Source organism: Hemiscyllium ocellatum, chromosome 9 (genome assembly GCF_020745735.1).
Source record: "Hemiscyllium ocellatum isolate sHemOce1 chromosome 9, sHemOce1.pat.X.cur, whole genome shotgun sequence".
Taxonomy (NCBI): Eukaryota; Metazoa; Chordata; class Chondrichthyes; order Orectolobiformes; family Hemiscylliidae; genus Hemiscyllium; species Hemiscyllium ocellatum.
Genome location: NC_083409.1, coordinates 50604179 through 50628670, shown reverse-complemented (window position 1 = coordinate 50628670; position 24492 = coordinate 50604179). Strand labels below are relative to the sequence as shown.

The window sequence follows — 24492 nt, the reverse complement described above, 5'->3', positions numbered from 1 at the left end:
TTGCTTCCCACTCTACAGATGTTACCAGAACACCAGCTGAGTCATGCCTGCATTATCTGGATTTCTAATAGACGTCTCCTCCTTCTCATTGGGCTGCCGCTGGACCACAACTGACGGCTCCCTCGCTCCGACGCCGGGAAATGATACACTGCTCACAATCACAGCCAATCAGCGACCGGGGCGACACAAAGCGACACATTCCAATCGCGCGGGCAACAGCCAATCGGCGCAGTCAGACGGAATGATTGACAGCAATGGAAAACCACTTAGCGGAGGTGCGGACGTGACGTCTCGCTCAGACACAGAACCAATCAGCGGTCGCTCTGTGGACGACCAGGAGGCGGAGACTGCGAAGTTGTCAACGTCAGTTGTCCAGCGTCACCTAAAGATGGCGACGACCAGGAAGAGGTGGGATTGGGAGCTGGAGACGTTATAGTAGTTGGCTGTGTGTGTGTGTGAATGGGATGCTCCTGTAGAGTTTTTGGCTTGTGTCTGTGTGTGGTGAGAATCGGCCCGATGAGCGGTATCGGAGGTGACAGAGAGAGGTTCCCACCCTCAGCCCTGTTGGGGTGGATGCTGCTGCTCGCTGTGTCCTGCCTTGGACTGAGGATGGTGGGCGCGATGGAGAAAGAGGAGAAACGCCAACTCAGGTGGGTAGATGTCGCCCTTTCACCTTCTCGTGACGCGGCACCAATGTGTACAAAAACTGTGCCTTCTAAATCGGCAGGTTTTTTTGCCACTTCAACACACCAGCCTGTTCCCCAGCCAACATCTCTGTCCCGGGCTTGCTGCAGTCCTCTCGAGAAGCTCAGTGCAGGCTGGAAGAACAGCACCTCAATTTTCGCTCGGGAACTCTACAGTCTTCTGGACTCAATATTGTGATCAGCAGGTTTTGGCGCTTGAGGCACCTTCTTCTATGTCCAAACCCCAACTGTCTCACATCTGGCCTTGTTATCACATGGTCTGTTATTACACACAACTCATCGTTAGCCGTGAATAATCACCAATCAATAGCTAGTCATTCTCCAAGTCTGACCAACTTTTCTTCAGTTTTTGGTCTCTCTCTCTCCACCTATTGTTTACTCCTCCCTTTCGGGGGCCATCTTCTGCATTAAATAAAACAACTTCTTCCTAGCTACTATCAGTTCTGAAGAAGGGTCACCACCAGATCTGAAGCTTTAACTCTGATTTCTATCCACAGATGCTGCTGTATTTGCTGAGCTTTTCCAGCAATTCCTGTTTTCCTTCTGCTTGGGGTTAGTTCACAACTAGACATTTGAACTTTAAATGGGGGAAGAGAAAAAAAATCTGGTTTATTTCTTTTGATTTTGATCTAATGAAAAAGTGACTCTTCCAAGAGGTTTTTCATGCTAAGTGTATCTTATGGAATATCTCTGTGCAAAAACAGTTGTGGGATATAGGTAAAGTAGCGTTACTTCTGCAATTATAATTACTTATACAAAGTACATGAACTTACATCAGTGTGTAATTGTTTCAGCCAAGAGCTGAGTCAACAAGAATGGAAACTATGTGGAGGAAATACATAATTGTTTTTTTGTATTAGCTAGCATTGTATGCAAGAATGAAACGTGACTGCAAAATAATGGTAGATATTACAAGCGAATAGATAAGATGCTGTGAGGGGAGGCAGTTAAGCTAGATACGCCTGTATAAACGGTAGGTATAAACATCTGTTTCCCACTTTTACAGAAACACAGGAACAAACCCCAATTAAAAGGGTCATAAGGATCAGTATGGTTGGGGAAGGCACAGATGGAGGGAGTAGATAATGGTAAAGAAAGGATATGTCTAACAATGACCCACAGTGGGATGAGGTCAAACGGCCTTGAGGCCAGAAATAAGCATTTTGTCACAGACAAGGCCGAATAAGGCAAGAGATAAACAGAAGTAATGGGTGCCAGTCTTAGGGAAGTGGAGGATGTAAACGGGGAGGAGCAATGTAATTTAAAAAACAATTATATAAATATCGTGTATTAATTGAATTCCGTGTGTGGACAATGGACATCACACCCTCTTGCAAGAGTAAAATAAAGGACACTACTGATTCAGATTTTTGTCTCGGACTGAAATTATTGAAGTGTGTGAGCTTAGTTTCTCACACAACGTCTTCCTAGCTACTATCAGTTCTGAAGTCATTTAAGAGACTGCTGGACATGCATATGGTCAAAGAAATTTGAGGGTGCATACATGAGGATCAGTGGTTGGCACAACATCGTGGGCTGAAGGGCCTGTTCTGTGCTGTACTGTTGTATCATTTTTCAAAAATGAATTGTGGTTAGTATGACTGTCTCCTGCTAAAATCTGACTTGAGAGTACTTTGAAATTTCTTAAGGATCAAAGCAGAGACCATTGTTTAGATAGTTTTCACGTTTCTGTCGACAATAGTGCTGTCATTATTCAAAGATGGTTGTATGGATTAGGAAATAAGAAAATATACTCATTGCAATGGACAGTTTGTAATTTTGCACAAGGTAAAAAAGGAGATATTGTGTGCCAGGTCTTAATAAATTCAGTAGGGAAAATAATCTTTAAAGAACGGGGCTTTTACTGTTGGGCAACTAAAATAATAAGTATTAGGTCTACTAGGTATTTTTACAAATTTAAAAATAGGAACATTTCAAAATTATTTTTAAAATATGCGGGGTTTTGTATTTTTGAAGTTCCTTGCTGTAAAGGAAGCTCTAAAGAAGCACGGAGTTAAGTTAATGTTATTCTGCCTGATTCATCCCCTCATGTTTAGGTTTTTAGGTCATTGATGTCAGCTTCTCATTGCATCAATATTTCCTGATTTTAAACAATTAATAGTTAAGGTGTTGAATGAAAGATGGTGAAAATCTGATTTGCTATATTGACATTTTTGCTGGATGTAAACTGGTATGTGAGAAAGTAATGATGATTGGATGAGGAAAATTTGCAAGCAAATTGTTTAAATTTAGATTTCATTATTGGACTGTTCACTGTAATTTTGTTCAAATATCTGTGGGGACAATTGGTATTGACTGATGAAATTATCTGCAGATAGAATTCCTTTGTAAAATGAAGTATTTATGCCTCCACGTATGGTTTAAAGAAGCACTTACAATTTAAAAGCTGCTTCAAATAATTTAGTATAATACATGTCACACTTCAAAATTGTCAGTTGAATGATAGTAGCTGGCATTTAGTCATTTGACTATAGATTATATATCATATACAGTTGGTCCTGTAGCCTTTTTCTGTAATATGAATGGAATATTATCACTGTAATGGGAAGTTAAATCTACATGTTCTTGTGTTAACTATTGAAATTACTGAAGCTTTTTTCACCTTTGTTTGGACCATTAAAGACGAATTGGCTAATCTAAACTGACAGACATGGCTGTGATGCCTTATAAGCTGTACAGACCTTATTCACTTAGTGAATGATAATTCATGAGAGAGGTGAAAGGACTGATAAAATAATAGGCTAATTATGGGATAGATCCTGGAAAACTCCACTAACTCCTTCGGCAGTTTAAACTAAGTTGAGGAATTCACACTGACTTTGACATGCATCACAGATTCCTCCCTTTGGTATAGCATGATTTCTGCCCTAGACTGAAGCAGGTTCACCTCTTTCCCTTTAAAACAAAAATGCAGTTAATCTACATTTAAGTACAAAAATTAGCAACCTGTTTCACAGGCTTACTATTCCTGAGAGAATAACTTCTAACGATTCAACATTGTCCTGTTCTTGGAGAATCCACAAACATGCCCCCCCCCTGCCCCCCCCAATCCCGCCCCCCCCCGCCCCCCCAATCCCACCCCCCTCCTGTCCTTGTTCTTTGTTTGAATTCATCCAAAGCATCTTATTTTCAAATCAACTTGTTTCAGAAGTGTTATTACTCACCTCTGGACAGGGTAGAATTTGATCCTGGATGTCCTGGCTCAGAGATAGTGACATAATCACTATGCCACAAAAATCCCATTATCCAAAGTATACGGAATCAAGTTCTTTGACCTTATTTGCATAGTTAAGGATTTCAAATTGTGAAGAAATAATGTGACTCTCTCTTTAACATCCTCTTGAAAACTTCAATATCTCCTGCCATGTGAGACCAAAACTGGACATTGTACTCTAATCAATGCATAACCAATACCTTAACCAACCAGAACAAAATAGTATCTTTTTGCTTTGCAATGAACTTTCTTGTGGGTAGAATATAGAAGACTGTTTCTATTAGCTATTATTGCAGTTTATTTGTCATGACCATTTCATGAGTGATGCACAATAACATGGATTTTTCTTTCACTTCTTGATTAAATTAAGTTTGGTGTAAGGTTTATATATAATTACTGCTAAATTTGTTACATGCTTAACACTTTTTTTTTCTCTCAGTTTAAACATGGTTTGCCAAATATTGATGTGTTGTCTCAACATATCGAAGTTGACTTGCAGCAGTTGAATATTTGTTTCAGTTCCCTTGCAGCTTAGTTTCATCCACAAATTTTCATATCATTCCTTCAGTGTGCCCATCTAGGGTCATCAATGTAAACAATAAAGCTCTTACAGCTCAGCACCAATTGCTGTTTATATCTGCTGTTGCCAATTTAAATTCTGTTGTTTCCTGCCAAACTTGTCTTGTAACCATCTTTGTCCATACATCACTAATAATGCTTATTCATTCTTTTGAGACTCTGTGCTTCTTCAATATTTCAAGTTGAATTTTAAAGTTTGGTAATGTTGCAGTAGGATTATTGATTTAAAACCAAATTTACTGATTTAACTGACTGTGGTATGAACTCTAGTGCTGGTTCTGTTATTAAAGGCAACATACTCAGCAACTTTGCTACTCCACATTTTTGGGAGTCCTTGTTAGATTGTGTTAAATTGTATTCAACTCCATTGATTGCTGCAATGTTTTGAAACTGACAGTACATTCCAAAATCAATAAACAAAATTTTCTAATAATGTAAACTATCCAACAGTATTGTGCTTATTTCTTTTTTAAATATGGAGCCTGTTCATTTTTGTGAAATGTCCATGCCACTCAAGTTTTAGATTAGATTAGATGCCCTACAGTGTGGAAACAGGCCCTTCAGCCCAACAAGCCCACACCGACCTTCCGAAGAGTATCCCACTCAGACCCATTTCCCTCTGATTAATAGTTTTAAGTTAATAGTCCAATAAATAGTAAGCTACTTTCTCTCCCACCAGCAATAAATGTGGAATGCACGAAAACATAAGTGGTGTACTGTGGAAGACGGAATGGCACTTTAGGATTGGTTTTGTTTTTGTCCATGGAATGTGTTCAGAAATTACTTCTGTTTACATGTTTTATTGATGTACTTAATAGTGGAAAAAATGTCAAAATGTAGTTCCTGTGCTCTTAGTGTTACATATGCTAAAATGGTGAGCACAGTTTGGAGATTAATCAGTTAAGATGTGGCTTTCTCAAATTTCAAAGGGTTAAGTATTGGAATTGTTATGGCAAATAAACCTCTGAGAGGATGGCTGCAAAGTACAAATGAATTATCTCAGCCTTTAATGGCTTTATTGGCTGTAAAAGCCTAGTTCCGGATGTGTTGCCTATAGCTACAACAGATGTGATTACCAGCATTTTCAATAGACTACCAATATCTTTACTGTTTTTTCTCGGACGGAATTACACTAAAGAGTAGTGGTGGTGTGTACAGTTATGTCCTGTATAAATTGCTTAAAAATGTAAAAGGCTCTGAAAACAATATAATCTGTTGAAGAAGTTAATGTTAAGAATCTATAGTTTGCAAAACAAAGATTGCTTTTGTGCATTCCACAGAGTGAAAAAATAGGATGTAGGTTTGATATCCAGATGTTTCATTACCTGGCTAAGTAACATCATCAGTGGCGACCTCCAAGTGAAGCGAAACTGTTGTCTCCTGCTTTCTATTTATATCTTTCTCCTGGATGAGGTTCCTGGGGTTTGTGCTGATGTCATTTCCTGTTCGTTTCCTGAGGGATTGATAGATTGTATCTAGATCTGTGTTTGTTTATGGCGTTGTGGTTGGAGTGCCTGGTATCTAGATCTATCAACCCCTCAGAAAACGAACAGGAAATGACATCACCACAAACCTCAGGAACCCCATCCAGGACAAACATAGAAATAGAAAGCAGGAGACAACAGCCTCGTTTCACTTGGAGGTCGCCATTGATGTTGCCTAGCCAGGTAATGAAATGTCTGGATATCAAACCTACAGCTCAGTGAGCAAACCTACACCCTAAACCTCAACCTAAGCTACAACTCTTGCAAAACAGAGTGAGAAGTTGTTGCTCTATCATTCATAGTTTTTTAAATCTCCTGCTAACTCTTAATTTTATTTAGATGATCACAGAATGGTAACCATGCATACTCTCATGATTTACCCAAAGGACAAATACAGTAAAGTAATAAGAGGAGAGAGAAATAACTTGTATTTATTTTGTGCATCTCATCTCTTCAAAGTCCCAAATATTTCACAGGCAATAAATTGTTTGAATTACTGTACAGACAAAATGCAGCAATTTGTATCAGGGTTTCTCAAAAAATACAATAATTTACATTTAACTTTTTAGGAATTGATAATTAAAGGGTTAATGTTGGCTCTCTCTCACTTGCATGCTCTTTCTCTCACTCTCTCCACTACCACCACTCTCTGTAGTATATAGCACCATGGGGACCTGTAAATTGAACAAAGCAGTTGTCTGTATGACAGTAACACGTCTTTTAAATACCTTTTTTTAAAATGTGTATTTTTATCTCGTGTGCAGCAGTAAGTGCTTCATACATAAAATGCTGAAAATACTCAGCACAATCCGCCAGCATCTGTGGAGAGGAAATCAGTTAATGTTTCACATCTGTAACCTTTCAGATGTAAAAAAAAAATTCAATGTCTAATGGCACAGTGGGAGGGCAAATTTTAAAACATATGAACTAAGAATTTTTAAATGCATTCTAAATCACTGATTTATGAAATCTTAATTTATTTGATGAAATCGTGGAACAGATTGATTTTAATATGAAAATGGGTGGAAAATTTGGGGTAAGGCAGATCAGAGATGAATTGCTTAAATGATTTTAGAACAGGTACTTTAGAAATAATACAATTGTCCTTTGCTGTAGTCTTTTTTAAAAAAAAACTTCCAGTCTTCAGATATATGATCACTTCTGGTCCCGTTTATAATGGGTTCTCTAATTGCATGCAATGTTTAATTTCCTCTGTCAGCCACGGTTGACTGACCACTTTAGAGTTTTTGTATGCTGAACAAATGTACAGTTGCTGTAAGCCATGTAATAGTTCTTTTAAAGACTTTGTTTGTTGCCATATCTTTTTTAAAATATTTTTCCAATCCAATTCAGCTAATTGTAGCTCATGCTTTCATTATTTTTCCTCATCAAATGTAATATACTTCTTTGTTGTTTTGTTTGGATACATGGTGCCCACCTACTTTTTTTCCCTTTTTGTTTTACATGTGTCAAAAGCTAGTCTTGCATCCGTACATCTCCCTGCTGTATAGTATAAGAGAGTCAGAATACAAATTGTGGCACTGATTCTCCATACACTTGTACCAGAATCAAAGCCTATATTTTCTTAGGGCACCGATGCCATTAATTTTCTGAATTTTGTTTTCCTATGGGACGCTGTTGTTGTAGGGGAATGTGTGAATTTTGTTGGCTACATTCTCGTCCGAGATCTTAGTATTTTGGTCACCAGCCTGAGACTAGGCAGTGTACAGATAATATTCTTTGAGAAGGTAACAAGCAAATTCGACAAAGGAGAGCCAGTGAATGTGACTTGTTTGGATTTCCAGTAGGCTTTTGTTAAGGTGGCGTACAGGATGCTGCTAAGTAAGATAAGAACCCATGGTTCTGGATTAGTGGTGCTGGAAGAGCACAGCAGTTCAGGCAGCATCCAAGGAGCAGCGAAATCGACGTTTCGGGCAAAAGCCCTGCATCAGGAATAAAGGCAGTGAGCCTGAAGCGTGGAGAGATAAGCTAGAGGAGAGTAGGGGTGGGGAGAAAGTAGCATAGAGTACAATGGGTGAGTGGGGGAGGGGATGAAGGTGATAGGTCAGGGAGGAGAGGGTGCAGTGGATAGGTGGAAAAGGAGATAGGCAGGTAGGACAAGTCTGGACAAGTCATGGGGACAGTGCTGAGCTGGAAGTTTGGAACTAGGGTGGGGTGGGGGAAGGGGAAATGAGGAAACTGTTGAAGTCCACATTGATGCCCTGGGGTTGAAATATTCCGAGGCTGAAGATGAGGCGTTCTTCCTCCAGGGGTCTGGTGGTGAGGGAGCAGCAGTGAAGGAGGCCCAGGACCTCCATGTCCTTGGCAGAGTGGGAGGGGGAGGTGAAATGTTGGGCCACGGGGCAGTGCGGGTGTCCCGGAGATGTTCCCTAAATCGCTCTGCTAGGAGGCGTCCAGTCTCCCCAATGTAGAGGAGACCGCATCGGGAGCAACGGATACAATAAATGATATTAGTGGATGTGCAGGTAAAACTTTGGATGTGGAAGGCTCTTTTAGGGCCTTGGATAGAGGTGAGGGAGGAGGTGTGGGCGCAGGTTTACAGTGTCTGCAGTGGCAGGGAAGGTGCCAGGATGGGAGGGTGGGTTGTGGGGGGGCTGTGGACCTGACCAGGTAGTCACGGAGGAAAATGGCCCTTGCAGAAGGCGGAAAGGGGTGGGGAGGGAAATATCTCCCTTGTGGTGGGGTCTTTTTGGAGGTGGTGGAAATGTCGACGGATCATTTGGTTTATGCGAAGGTTGGTAGGGTGGAAGGTGAGCACCAGGGGCGTTCTGTCCTTGTTACAGTTGGAGGAGTGGAGTCTGAGGGCGGAGGTGCGGGATGTGGATGAGATGCGTTGGAGGGCATCTTTAACCACGTGGGAAGGGAAATTGCGATGTCTAAAGAAGGAGGCCATCTGGTGTGTTCTGTGGTGGAACTGGTCCTCCTGGGAGCAGAAACTGCGGAGGCGGAGGAATTGGGAATACGGGATGGCATTTTTTTGCAAGAGGTAGGGTGGGAAGAGGTGTAATCCAGGTAGCTGTGGGAGTTGGTGGGTTTGTAAAAAATGTCAGTGTCACGTCGGTCGTCATTAATGGAGATGGAGAGGTTCAGGAAGGGGAGGGAGATGTCAGAGATGGTCCAGATAAATTTAAGGTCAGGGTGGAATGTGTTGATGAAGTTGATGAATTGCTCAACCTCCTTGTGGGAGCACGAGGTGGCGCAAATGCAGTCATCAATGTAGCGGAGGAAGAGGTGGGGAGTGGTGCCGTTGTAATTACGGAAGATCAATTGTTCTACGTAGCCAACAAAGAGACTGGCATAGCTGGGGCCCATACATGTGCCCATGGCTACCCCTTTGGTCTGGAAGAAGTGGGAGGATTTGAAGGAAAAATTAAGGGTGAGGACCAGTTCAGCCAAACGAATGAGTGTCGGTGGAAGGGTACTGTTGGGGACGTCTGGAGAGAAAAAAACTGAGGGCTTGGAGGCCCTGGTCATGGCGGATGGAGATGTAGAGGGATTGGATATCCATGGTGAAGATGAGGTGTTGGGGGCCAGGGAAATGGAAGTCTTGGAGGAGGTGGAGTTTAGAGACCACAATTTCTCTTCCCACGTGGTTAAAGATGCCCTCCAACGCATCTCATCCAAATCCCGCACCTCCACCCTCAGACCCCACCCCTCCAACTGTAACAAGGACAGAACGCCCCTGGTGCTCACCTTCCACCCTACCAACCTTCGCATAAACCAAATGATCCGTCGACATTTCCGCCACCTCCAAAAAGACCCCACCACCAGGGATATATTTCTCTCCCCACCCCTTTCCGCCTTCCGCAAAGACCGTTCCCCCCATGACTACCTGGTCAGGTCCACGCCCCTCCTACAACCCACCCTCCCATCCTGGCACCTTCCCCTGCCACCGCAGAAGCTGTAAAACCTGCGCCCACACCTCCTCCCTCACCTCTATCCAAGGCCTTAAAGGAGCCTTCAACATCCATCAAAGTTTTACCTGCACATCCACTAATATCATTTATTGTATCCGTTGCTCCCGATGCGGTCTCCTCTACATTGGGGAGACTGGACGCCTCCTAGCAGAGCGCTTTAGGGAACATCTTCGGGACACCCCCACCAATCAACCACACCGCCCCATGGCTCAACATTTCAACTCCCCTTCCCACTCAGCTGAGGACATGGAGGTCCTGGGCCTTTTGCCCGAAACGTCGATTTCGCTGCTCCTTGGATGTTGCCTGAACTGCTGTGTTCTTCCAGTACCACTAATCCAGAATCTGGTTTCCAGCATCTGCAGTCATTGTTTTTACCTCGTTGATAAGAGCCCATGGTGTTAAGTCACGGTACTGGCATGAATTGAGGATTGGCTGACTGACAGGGGACAGAGAATGAGGATAAAGGGTTCATTTTTCAGGATGGTAGCTGGTGATTGCTGCAAAGGTCAGTGTAGGACCACAACTATTCACATTCTAAATTAACGATCTAGATGAAGGAACTGAGGCCATTGTTAATAAGTTTTCAGATGACACAAAGATAAGAGCAGACAGTGTTGAGGAAACGGGGAAGCTTTAGAAGAACTTAGGCTAGGAGAGTGGGGGCAAAGTAGCAGCAGGTGGAATAAAGTTTGGGAATATGTGCGGTTATGCACTTTGGTAGGAAGAATAGAGGTGCAGTCTTTTTAACTAGGCCGGAGCATTTTGAACACTGTTTTAAGTATCTTCTAACCAATCAGTTACAGAGGCGTAATTAAATGCCCCCAGAGTAGGCAGAACTTGAACCCAGACCCCTTGGCTACCACTGTGCCAGAAGAGCCTTAAACAATCTTTTGTACTCCGCTCTATAGTGAGATATTGGGGAAGATGGCTAAGAATTTAGATAAAGATATTGGTTTTAAAAGAATATCTTAAATGAGGAAAGAAGGAGCTGGAGATATCAGAAGAAGGAATTTCAGATTTAAAGACCTCTGCAATTAACTGCAAGCCTCTACTGATGGAGCGATTTAAAGTTGGTCTTGTTCAGAGGGCAAACCCTATCTGAAAATAAGGATGAGAAATTTAAAATCAAGGCATTGTTTAATTGGAAGACATATTGATCAATGATCCTAGGGTGATGGTCAAATTAAAGTTGGTGAGTGTTAGGAGACAGCCAGCACAAGTTTGGAAGACCTCCAGTTTATGGAGGATAAGAAAGTTGCTAAATTATTTTGAGTATGTTTAAACTGAAGTTAGGTTGGGATTATGATTGACATAGACTGGTTGGATCTGGTTCTGTACTGTATGACTCTTATCTCTCTACAATGTTTGAACATGAATACATGGGATCATAATTGTTTCAGAAAATTTAAGACACGTGTTATTTTCTTTTGACTTTTTTTAAGATAAATAATTTGCTATGTCCTATGTTCTAGTCCACAGTTGTAAAGTTTGAATTGATTGCAAATTGCATTTGTGATGAACAGCAAGTATCTTTCTGTTGAGTAAATTTAGAAGTAATAATTGTAACTTAAAACTATTCAAGTAATGATCACAATTACATTTTCAATATAAGAGTATGCAAATTTTTGGCTTCTAATAATATGTTAAATCTCTTGGTATTGAACACTCGGAGAATAACTGTTTTCAGTCGAGTGTTAGTTTTAAAGTAGCATGAGATTTGAAAACATAACTGAAATTAGCATTGGGGATTTTCCCTAGGTGAATCAGGTAAAAAAAATCATGAAATCTTTGAGATTTGTGTGGGAGTAGGAGAGAGGATTCTGTCGTGACTATTCTAAAGCGACTTGAAAGTGACAGAAGTTGCACAGTGTGCTCTTCTTTGCAAATAATACCATGCTAGATATGTAGCTTCTGAGTTTAGAATTTCAACACCGTAACAACCATAAATTTACTTCGATTGAAACTAAATTTTGTTCTGTTCTTGGCAGTTGTAGAGAAAAATGTAGTTGTGTCAAGTACCACATTTATTCCTCATACTTTTAACTTTAAATGAATTAAAAATAGCAAAAAGGAAGGCTTTGTTACATCAATATTAAATGGCAGAAACTTCACAAGTGAAAGTTTAGCTCTGTCAATGCTGTCTAATTCATTGTAATATGAGCTGAAATTCAGGTCTTCTGTTTACGAAAGGACACAATCCTATCTGGTTATTGAATGTGTCTGTGATTAATTTCCAAGCAAATTCGTATATGGAATGAAACAATTTGACTTTGGTCAAATGTTTAGTTATCTTGATCCAAATGAGTGGCACTCTGTTTTAACGATGTTAACAGTTAGAAAATGTTGTTGGTATAAAACGAAGAGTGTCAATCTCTCACAAATAAACATTCCTGATTTGAAACTATTTTCCAATGCCATAAATCTTTCCACAATATTTAACACATACAGACTGATTTTTATTTGCAATTTTTTTTAATGTACATGCTTAGAAAACTGTCTCAGCTCAGACACTAGGAAATACAAGTTGCTTTCTCGGGGGGGGGTGGGGGGGGGGGTTACATTAATCATTGATCACTGGCTTGTTCTAAGAAGTTTTCAAATAGCAGTCAGCTTTTTCTGCTGCGCAGCAATTGTGGCCCATGCAAGGTGTAAATGTACATAGAAAATCTTGCATTAATAAAGTGCTCTTCACAACTAATGACTTCTCTAAGTGCTTTACAATCAATTAAGAAATCTTGGTGTGTAATTGCTATTGTAATGTAAAATTGTGTCCTAATTACAATTGTACTTAAATTTGATTTTTTTTTACTTGCAGGGATCAAGTACTAGAGATGTTTGATCATGCTTATCAAAATTACATGGTAAGCTGCACCAATCTTTGTGTTGAGATGGTTAAAATTTGCATGCATTTATGTTTTTCTAGGAATGTGAAAACATTACATTTAAGGGACAGTTCTACTTCCACAAAGACAGAAGCGAAAATTGTGATTATCAAGACAGTGTTGAAAAATATTACAACAAATTCCATATCTCCAATATATTGTGGAAACTTAAATGAAGACTTGATTGTTTTTGAGTACTTAGGTCTATTACTTCTGTCCTTTTTAAAACATTTCAAATTGACGTGTATATATTATTCTTTGCAGCTGTTTGCATCCAGTCATTAGCACAGTATTATAGCAGACGTTTTGCAATAATTATGCAAATGAAGGTTTTGGACTTTGAAAGTTTTTGTTTCTTAAACAATTTGTTAATTTAAAATGAGGAAAATTTTACCAAACTACTCCAGTCAAAACACTGATCCTTCAGTCATCTGTGTACAGTTTTATTGTTCCAGTTTGATCACTTTTACTCTGCATTTGCAATTTGATCCATGGTCAGGTACCAAAGCACTGAACTGGTTCAGCAAATCTACAAGGTTAGCAGGTGTGGCTGTAGAACTAGAGACTGATAATTTAAAGCCAACTATTTGCAAAGAGGGTTATAATTTTATAATTTGCCATTGCAGTCAATTCTACATTAGACAGGATCTAACAACACTCATGTCATTTTAGAACAATGTGAGTAGTCAGCATAGTTATTCTGCCAAGTCATATTTGATCAAGTGAGAGGCAAAACTGTTGGTCAGCCTCCAATTGCTGGTGAAAGTTAGTGTTATGGAAGATAATTTGATCATTGCTGAACTTGAGTATTGCTGAAAAAAGATATATTTTGTCAAAGCTTTTAGTTTTGCATTCATCAGGACAGTTCACAGGAACATCAATGGAAAGGTGAACAACATTCTTTTAATGCTACCTGTAAAGGCACTGCCATTGAGAATACACCAGTTAGATAACGGCTGATTGTTGACTGCCAGGCTTTATTTAACTTCAATCACAGTCAGTTTGCCTGATTTAGTCAAGGCTTTGCTCTGTGAAATGCACCAGAAAATTGGTTTCACCTATATTGTTCAGATGAAATAGACACATTTGTATGGGAATGTTCTTTCTATCTACAAAGAACAGGATCTTGTATATTATTTTAAAATATTTTTTATGAGGTGGACTTTTCTGGCTAAGCCAGCATTTATTGTCCATCCTTAATTGTCCAGAGGCTAGTTAACAGTTAACAGTCAACTGCATTGCTGTGGATCTACAGCCTCATGGGTGCGAGGTCAGGTGAGAGTGGCAGATTTGCTGCCCAAAGGAAATGAGTAAACCATATGGGTTTTTATGATAATCAGCACTTGCATAGTCACCATCAGACCTGATTTTTATTGAATTCAGGTTTTACTGTCTTCTACTGGAGTTCAAAGCCACGTCCCAAAACATTAGCCTGGGTGGGCATAGATTGCCAGTTCAGTCACATTACCACTACTCCACTACTTCCTCAATTAACTGATTTATGTAGTTATTGGTACGCTCTCGAGCATTATACTGCGATCTTAAAATTGATTGTCAGCGTAATTATTAGCACAGTCTTGATTATTTAGCAAATGTTTCACAATTGCAAAATTACATTTGCTGTTAGGTATTGTATTTAAAGGTTTGCAATCATAGGCTGATTGTGTATGGTCAATTCATAGTGTGGCCCTGAGAAGTGTTCAGTCTACCTCTGATTACCCTTTTAAGTATGAGGATATCTCAAATGTCTGAGCAAAAGTTGAAGCTAGCTGTTTCATAATGCATTCACAAATGGTGGTTGCCACTAACAGTACCCTGCTGTCAAGTCAGAGATATTCAGCCTATGTCAAATGAGTAATATGGTATGTGAATTTTGTTGTTGATGTGTTGCCAAGCTATAGGCTGTCATCCCAATTATAGATACGCTAATCAATATAGACTATCTCTTTGCCTATTGGCATATCTCCTCATGTCTCTTGCCTTGCACAGTACTGATTGTATCCAATCAGTCCATGCTTACAAAGCTCAAAGCACAGTTTTCCAACATTAGATGTGATCCTATGATTGGATAATGAAATAATCCTGAGTGTGCTAAGAACTACACTGACAACCATTTAAGTTTGTCAGTCAGACTCCCAGTATAGTGTATTTATGTGCAACTTCCAGTGCATGTAAAAATGTAGGGCCCAATTCTTTGCAGACAGGAAGAACATGTTCACCACACTGTAACTGTTTCAACTGAACAGAATAGGTAACAACCATTGTCTGATTCACTGGTGCATTCCTCTGATAATGCCTTGATGAATCAGAGTCCTCTTGCCAACCAATCAGTATGTTGTTATCCTATAATATTAAAAAAAATCATTTCACAAGAATATCAGTATTCTTGTGAATGGTCCAGATGAGTGTAGAATGAAAAATTTCAATAAAGTGTCATAATATTTCAATGTTATCAAATACTTATTTTTAAATGTTACAAAGGCTAATGTGGTCCATTGGTCTACTTTTGAAAGGAGCAAGGAAAGCATTAGTATTTAATTTGTGCCTCGTCACAAAGTGCTTCACTGGCACAGCTTCACCTTTTGAAGTGCAGCCATAGTTACTATGTAAGCCAATGCAGCATCTAATTTGCACACAGTAAAGTTTCTCAAACAAAAAATGAGCTGAATGATTACTTGGCTGAGAGAGAAATTTAAAAATGTTCGTTAAATTGTGCCAGGGATCTTTTATGTCAGTAGGGAGATGGACATTGACGTTCATTTGACATCTCATTCAAAAGTTAGTAATTTTAATAATGTAGCACCTAGTGCAATTAGGCTACGTTGTACATGCCCTGAGCCCAATTTCAGCAATGGGGCTTGAGCCCACAAACATGATATGATTGCTAAACAACTGAACCAAACTTAATTTTAAAATTTAGGAGTTAATTTTGCATGGTTATCATTATAACTAGAAATTTGCATTATTGATGGCACCATCTCAGTTAATTTACATGCTCAATAACGTAGGATAGATTTGATAAAATATCGAGATGTGGAAATTTAACTTAAAACTGTATTTAGTACTGTGAACTTGTTTTGTGGGAAACTCCATAATCTATCAAAACAATGTTCAGTAAAGACTATTATTTCAAGTTAGTTGCAATACAGTTCTAAATTACAGTGATTGATTATAATTTAAATATTTAATTTTCAATTATTAGCACTTTAATTTAATGTACTGTGGTAAAAGAACGAGTCCTGGTACTATACATACATTTTGTTAAATTCCTAGTTGACCATCGGTTTCAAAATAAAAGCTGAACATTGCAGATGGTGGAGATCTGAAGTCAAATTCTCCAGAAAGTGCTGGAGAAACTCAGCATCTGTGGAGAAATACATTAATGTTTTGAGTCTGAGATGACTCTTTGGAATAGTTTCTCCAAAATTTCTGTTTGTTTGTTGCTACACTAAATTTGATATTCAGGTCAACAAGATTAGATAGTAGGAGAGGACTAACTGCACCTAGGTGGAGGTCGAGGAGGAGGGTGAAGGATCAATTTTAGAGCAAGCTGATAAGGATATCAGCGTAAAAGAAGGCATAGATTATGGGAGGAGGGTTCAGCAAAGTTTGGGAACACTTTGGCCTATTCTGGTTTGAGAAGAGGATTCCAGATCTGATTTTTTTTAGTCTGATCTGATTCCCGCATCATTGTCAGGATGGAAAGTTCGTCTAATATTTCTTGTCAGCTGGTGATGATAACAGCATGACATAATTTGTGAGAATGGGTGAAGATGAATGAGCAACGTGACTCAACTGGAGATTTGAATGGCAAGGTTTTTTTTCCCCTGAATAGAAGGAGAGCAGATAAACTGTTCTTGTCAATGCTGGAAAGGGGTATTAGATTTTGTTAGGTCAGAATGGAACTGTGAGGATTGCAAAAAAAATCAGTTCAGATTTCAGTACAAATCCAGTCATTTGTATGTCAGAGAGAGAGGAAAACAAGAGCTGATTTTGTAGCCCTAGAATGACTTGATAGCAATAACCCTTGCTGATTCCTGCAATTGTCCTCAATGATATTCCAGGTACTTAATATGAGGTTTCACAGGATTTCTATTCCAATTAAGTTGAAAGGATTTCACAGATCTGTCATTGGAAGTTTACTCGGAGTTCCTTTTTTTATGTTCTTGTTCATGTGGTTCATTTTAGATTAGATTAGATTTCCCTACAGTGTGGAAACAGGTCCTTCGGCTCAACACTGACCCTCTGTAGAATAACCCACCCAGACCCATTTCCCTCTGACTAATGCACCTAACACTACGAGCAATTTAGCGTGGCCAATTCACCTGACGTGCACATCTTCAGACTGTGGGAGGAAACCCATGCAGACACTGGGAGAATGTGCCAACTCCACACTAACAGTCGCCTGAGGCCAGAATCGAACCTGGGACCCTAGTGCTGTGAGGCAGCAGTGCTAGCCTCTGAACCATCGTGCCATGAATGTTTTTGAGTAATTATTTCCCTACATCCTATTTTTGTCCAGATATTTGAATGAATCAAGATTTCCCGTGGGATTTATGATGGAAGGATACTTGATTAAGACTAGCATTGTTGGGAGTTTGTCCTTTTTTTGTCTTTGTATGGAATGTCTGTCTCGAACCGCAAGAACCTTTACTGTATAGTTTGTAATAATGTGTAGGCAAATCATTTGATGTAGAAGTACTACATAATTACAAAGGGGTTCAACCAACATTATGTATACACAGCATGACCTTCAGAATGCTAGCTAACGAGCAATGCATGTGGAATGTTGCATTTACATGCTGTTTTTAATCTTTATAAATAGACGGAAGCTTGATTTCAGTTCAGGTAATAAATACTTTGCATTACAAAGTACAACACTGAGCATTTTTAAAAAATAATTTGTTGAAATATTGAAGGCTTGCTGTTGACTGAACATGAATTGGTGGATTTTGATCATTGTAAAAATAATTATATTCCGATGCAGTGTTGATATTATTAGGACTTTTCAGTGGTAGAAATGACATTTGGCCTGAAAATAAGAATTAATGTTGCTACATTCCAGCTCAGAAAAAAACCAGATGTAAAAATACCCCATCTCTGTCCATTAGGTAGAAAACTATTTGTTTTCCCAGTTAGATTCTGCTGTGGTCTCCTGAAATATTGTCAGATGTGCAAGTGTAAACAACACATTCTCAACATTATTATCTTTCCAGTGCTCAGCTAAGTTCCTTTCTATTACTGTAACCTTTACTATGTCACTGGGATGATCACAAACTTGAAAAATACAGACATCCAGTTGCTCTAATAACAAAAACAATAAAACACTATCATTAATGCTGATTGCTGCCTATTCAACACAGAGCAATTTGGTTATTGCAGCATTCAAATCTGATGTTTTCTTCTGTCACTGAGCTCATATTGTCTATCCTTGGTAAACCAGCATATGAACAACTGATTTAACAGTTCACATCTGTGTAATAATTTGAAACAATTGTAAAAAGCCTGATGTTGATAGTAAGGAAAACTCTTGAATCTATCACAAAGGATGTAATAACTGGATACTTAGAAAATAGTAGTAAGATTGAGCAGTGTTAGAATGGACTTAAAAAGGGAAATGATATTTGACAAACAAATTAAATATTGTTTGAGGATGTACTGCACAATGCTAATGAGGGGGAACAGCTGATGAGTATTTATATTTTCAGAAGATTTTCAATAACAGAGGGATAGTAAGCACAATGAAGTATATGAGCTAGTATACTCAGATGGATTTTGAATTGATCAATAGGAAATACAGCATAGAAATATGCAATAATTGTTAGGTTGGCAGGCTGTGTTAAGTGGGGTGCTGCAACGATCCGCTATAGGCTATTTGCAATATATATGAATGCTTTGGGAACCTAATGTAATTTTACAAGTTTGCTGATGACACTAAGTGAGTTGTGAGGAAGGTGAAAGTGGCTTCAGGGTGATTTAGAGAGGTTAAGTTGAGTCGAGTTGGCAACATGACAGGTAGAATATGGGATGTAATCCAGCTTGGTAGGAAAGTCAGCAGAGTGTTTCTGAACTGGTGAAAGATTAGGAAGTGTTAATTTCACAAAGACTTGGGTGATGGCATTTATAAGTCACTGAAAGTTAAAATGCAGGTCTAATAAGCACAAGAAGGCAGCTGGTATGTTGACCTTTATTGCAAGAGGACTTGAGTAAAGAAGCATATATGTATTGCTTCATAGAACCTTGGTGACACTAAACCTAGAGTATGATGTTGCCTGACCCCACGAAAGGTATTCTTAATTTCCACAGAAGGCACAGCAAAGCTTCATCAGAAGTAGAGACTTCGATCTGTGTTTTCTCTGGGGGAGGGGGGGAAAGTAGAAATTTGCCAACTGATGCCTCTATGCATTTTTATATGCATTCATGATTCAAGTTCTCTCCCAGTATACATTGTCTAGTTTGTAGCTAGTAACACAAGTTTGATAATGTTAGCTGGATTTTGCATTGAACACACCGGAAGTCTGGGTGCCACATAATTGCTGTCTGAATAGTCCTACTCCAAGTGTGAATGAATAACTATAGTCAAAGGTTCTTGTTCATGATGCTGGTTCAGTGCAACTCTATAACATTAAAATATAAGACTTGTATTCAAAATGTTTGTCTCATCTAACCAGTTCTAAAGCATTGCAATAGGTTATCATACAAGGATGCTGACAAAGGTGCTGATATTTTTAGTTTGAAAGTCATGGTTTTATAATCCCAGCACCTTTTTTTTTGCAAAAATAAATTGAAAACTCCCAGTCCTTCTAATCAAAAGACAAGTGCCGCAAGGTTTCACATCTTAACCAAAACATTTCTGTACAAGAGTTGAACAAAGCAAACATTGCTAATTCTACGCTATATTTCACAAGCATTTGTACTCTTACCCCAATAATTACATCAGCGCACACCCCATTCTATTTTTGTTTTCCTTTTAAGAGTTCCCTTATACTTTAGTGATCTTGAGGGTTCCTTTCTTTTCCTGGGACAAAACCAAGGTCTTGGGAATTCTTTTTGATTCTCGGGTATTCCTACTATTGTGAGAGATAAGAAATTTCTTGCGCCCTTCCACTGCCATCTGACTAGGTGAACCCTCTGACTGTATCTTTCAAAACCTCACTGTTATTGATTTCCCCAGTTCCAGCATGGACCTCATGGCATATATAAGCTTTTTATGGACTTTGCTAGCATTTATCACCCATCTCTAGTTGCCCTTGAGAAGGTGAAAGTGATCTGTCGTCTTGAACTGCTGCAAACTGATCCTTGTTTCTGATTGTCCTCTGTTTCTGGTCCCATAGCTTTTGGCAAATTCTCTCTTTGTATGTCTCAAACCTGCTCCCAGCATGTCCCAAACTACTTCTGTCCTGTGCAAAGTGTGTATCTGTGAAAAATCATGCATACAAAATCCAAACCCAAGCCCTGCTTGGCTGCTGTTATTCTGTATTGAAATGGAGTGCACTGGGATATCTCAGAAATTTAAACAAATTATCTCTCACTTCAAACATCCTTTTTATGTAAAACAATGATTGAAGCAGTGACAGGATCTTGGCTTTTTACTGAGGTGATCTTTTATTGAGATTGATGCGATCCAGGAGTGTGAACGTCAGTCAGTGGAGGGCATTGGGGTGCTGGAGAGAGAGGCAGATGAAGGGCTGGGCTGGGTGTGGAGGATAGCTAGGGAAGGAGGCTGCATGTGTTTGGGGGGGTTGGGAAAGGGAGTTGCACATATTGGTGGTAGGTTTGAGGAAGGGGCTGCATATGGTGGGGCTGGAGAAGGAAACTGAAAGCAGGGGATGGAGCGGATGAATTCTGCAAGTGAGGGGGTCTAGGGCTGTTGGAGGATCCATGGAGTGTGGAAGAGGGCTGCAAGTGGCAGAGTGGAAGAAGGCTGCAGTAGTGGGTGGAGAGGGTGGTTGCAAAGGATTGAACACTTTTAAACCCATCAGCAAAGGCACTTGGGATCCAAGTAAACTTTGAATCACCTGAGATAATGAATTTCTTGAAAATACTATAGAATCACTGGTTTAAAAATGATTCACTTCAGGCACTACTACATTTGGAAAAAAATGTAGTGAGTTCTTCTAACAAACATGAGCAATTGTTAAATTTTAAAATGCAGAAAACAGAATAGTAGATGCATGCTTAATATGGTTCAGTTTTTATGATGGAAACAGATTAGCTGTGACTTCATCCATCTGTGGAAATCCTGCTTGTGGTAGCACTTTTTGTGTAGAAGTATGGATCAATCATTTTTAAAACACAGTTTGTTAATTTACAACTTTGTTACACCAACTTGAACAATGTAGTGTCTAGGAAATTAAGAAAAACATTGTGTTGTGGCTTTAAATTTAATGGAAAGCTACGTTTCCTCTTCTGTGTGGATATCCAAAGTCTGTATGCGGCAGGAATTCTGAAGCTGGAAGTTAATGCATTGGGCCACCGATTAGCCTGCATGGACCCTCAGAGTGGTAGCATGGCCATGTAATCTATAGGGAGTGTTGTTGGAGAGTGGATAATTAATGTGGATATTGATGACTTATTCTAATTCTAGCAACATAGAAACTGGAGTAGACCATTCAGCCCCTCAAACCTGCCTACCATTCAATAAGACCATAGTGAATCTATGGTCGAACTCCGTATGTCTACTTTGGGCCCATACTCCTTCATACCCTTGCTTATTAAATACTTGTCTATCTCAGGTTTAAATTTAATAATTGAATTGGCATTGACAGCTATTTCAGGAAGAGAGTTCCAAACATCCACTCTTGTTTGCATGTAGAAGTGCTTTCTTATATCTGAATGGTCTGAGCCTAATTTTTAGTGTTGAGAATATGTTGCTGGAAAAGCACAGCAGGTCAGGCAGCATCCGAGGAGCAGGAAAATTGACGTTTCAGACCGGAGCCCTCCATCAGGAATGGAAGAAGATGTGGCTCTGGTAGTGAATCTGCTTGAGGATGTGGCTGAAGAGCTTCAGGGCAGAGGAGAGAACCTGGGGAGTACGGAGAGGGATTCACAGAGATCTTTGTAGAGAGAGGAAAGCTTCTTCAAGGTCTGCATCCTTTGAAGAGGCTTCGCAGTAAGGTTGAAATCAACTAGGAGACGGTGAGGTCTGCAGATGCTAGAGATCAGAGTTGTGTGGGTTGCTGGAAAAGCACAGCAGGTGAGGAGCAGGAAAATCGACGTTTCTGGCCAGAACCCTTCCTTAGAAACACACACTCTCAACTCTGATCTCCAGCATCTACAGACTTCACTGTCTCCTGGGCCAAATTTTTAATCAATGCCCCCAGTTCTGGACACTCCAACTAATGGAAATAATTAATTCTTTCCTACTGAGTCTTTCCCTGTTCATATCCTGAAGACTTTGATGTCGATCACCCCTTTAACATTCTCAATTCTAGAGAATGAAGGCCACTTTGTCTAATCTCTCCTCATAGCTCTCGAAATCAAAGTATCATCCTCATAAACCTGCATTGAACTTCCCCCAGGGTCAAAAGACCTTTTCTTGAGTTAGTGCAAAGGTCTGCTCACAGTTCCCCTTATTGGGGTCTAACTGTGGCTTTGTATAACTGCAGCATTACCTTTGTATCTCTATACTCCAGCCCTTTAGATAGTTAAGACCATGGAATGATAGCCTTGCTATCTTCTGCATCTATGCACCTGAGCTCCCAAATCTTGGGCATTTGCTGTATTTAACTTTTTTGAAAAAAAACCCTGATCTATCTTTTCTCAGTCTGAAATGGATAATCTCACATGTGCTCACATCTACCACAGCTCTGCCATTAACCTAATCTATCCATATCCTGTTGTAATTTTGTCCTGTTGTCAACATTGTCTGCAATGCTGCCTAATTTTGTGCTGTCATAAAATTTATATATTTGACTTTTTTAATGACACTGTCTAAGGTTGTTAACAAATATTTGTTAATAATTGAAGCCTCAACACACACCCCTGCAAGATATCACTCATCACTTATCTCTTTCTGCCAATTTAGGTACTTATCTATTATTCCAAACTTGTTTTCCTGTCACTGCAACCAATTTCCGATCCACGTCAGTCATTTGGCCTCATTTCTTTGTACTTCCAACTTAGTCTTTTGTGTGAGACTTTACCAAAAGCCTCCTTGAGGTCCATATAAACAACATTGATTGACTTACATAAATCGCCTTTGTCACCTCTTCAAAATGTTCTGAGATTTGTCAGACATGACCGAACACTTGTGAATCCTTGTTGATTCTCCCTGATTAACTGAATTTTTTTCAAGGTGATCAGTAACCCACCCTTGATTATAGACTCCCAACAATTTCACCACCGCAGACGTCAGGCTAACTGTCCCCGGTTTCCTTTTAACATCCTTCTTAAAAAGCAGAAAGACATGAGCAAATTTTCAATCCCCAGATATCACTCCTGAATCCTGGGAACTGTGAAAGTTTATGGTTAGGGCATTAGGAACATGCGGCCCTACTTTCTTCAACACCCATGGCTGAAAACCATCAGGTCCTGCAGATTTGTCACTCTTCAGTTCTATTCGTGATCACATTATTGATGATTTACTTCAGCTAGTTTCATTTAGACCTGTCCCTGATCCTCTGTTAATTTCTTTTGTACTTCCAGCATGTTATCCTCCTTTTCAGTTGTGAATACTAAAGCAAAATAAGCATTCAGCATATCTGCTATTACCCCATGATCATTAACGATATCGCCATACTCTCCCTTCAGTGGATCAATCGTACTCTAAAGCAGCCAAGTTACTTCTTATTGTCTCTTGCAAGTTTGCTTTCATAATTTTATTTCAGTTGCTCATGTATTTGTTCCATTTTGTGGGATCTGGGCTATTCTTGAGTTTTTATAATCCCTTTTAATTTTATACTGCCCCTTCCCACCTCTGGTGTCCACTTTGTGAGAATCCAAATACCCAACAGAAATATGGAAAACATTATTATGTGACAGCATCTCCTAATAAATGAGTTAGAGAAAAAAAATAAAATGTAGCCCCAAAGGAGACCTTAAATAATAAAAATGTTGACCCTTGATGCATGGCAAGATTCGCTGCTCAACCTTTTGTGTATAAGTTCAACTAGAGATAGGTTGGAGGATTTATTCATTCCTTGTGATTTTTATTTTGTTAAAGGCTCAAATTGTATGATTTGAACAGAGGTGAAATGGCATATCTTCTACTTTATTGATGAAAATATTGATGTAGTCTTTCTGAATGCTTTTTTGTACTGAGTTCAATTTTTAGAGAGAGAACTTTGGTCTTTGCATTTCTGCAGGAACACGCTTACCCAGCTGATGAACTAATGCCCCTGACATGTCGTGGCCGTGTGCGTGGTCTGGAACCTAGCCGTGGTGATGTGGATGATGCGCTTGGCAAGTTAGTGTATTTTAAGTCATTCTTGCTGTTATCCATAGCTATAGATTTTGTACAAGCTGAAGCAAATGTGGCATGCAAATCCAAAGTTTAGGTTGACAGTTTTACAATTAATATATCTTGAATGCTGTATTAATTTGGAACTATAGGAATTCAAACAGCTACGTCAGTTTAATTTGAACATTTTCACTCGGTCCTTTTTCTTGTTTTGTTTCCACAAGTGCCCACTAAATTTATTAGGCTTTGGCCGACTGACTTGTAGGACA

The 24492-nt window shown here is 39.5% G+C and overlaps 1 protein-coding gene across 3 annotated transcripts in view; it reads left to right on the top strand.

The window, feature by feature from the left end:
- Positions 1-353: 353 nt before the first annotated feature.
- Positions 354-24492, top strand: part of edem3 (ER degradation enhancer, mannosidase alpha-like 3) — a 77153-nt gene continuing 53014 nt past the window's right edge. For 2 of the 3 annotated variants that reach the window (XM_060830293.1, XM_060830291.1), the window contains exons 1-3: positions 369-650; positions 12756-12801; positions 24129-24229. In XM_060830293.1, the coding sequence (XP_060686276.1) occupies positions 460-650; positions 12756-12801; positions 24129-24229 (338 nt within the window). In that variant the 5' untranslated portion in view covers positions 369-459. Of the gene's footprint in view, positions 651-12755; positions 12802-24128; positions 24230-24492 lie in introns of all 3 variants that reach the window. The other variant, XM_060830294.1, reaches the window with a different exon arrangement.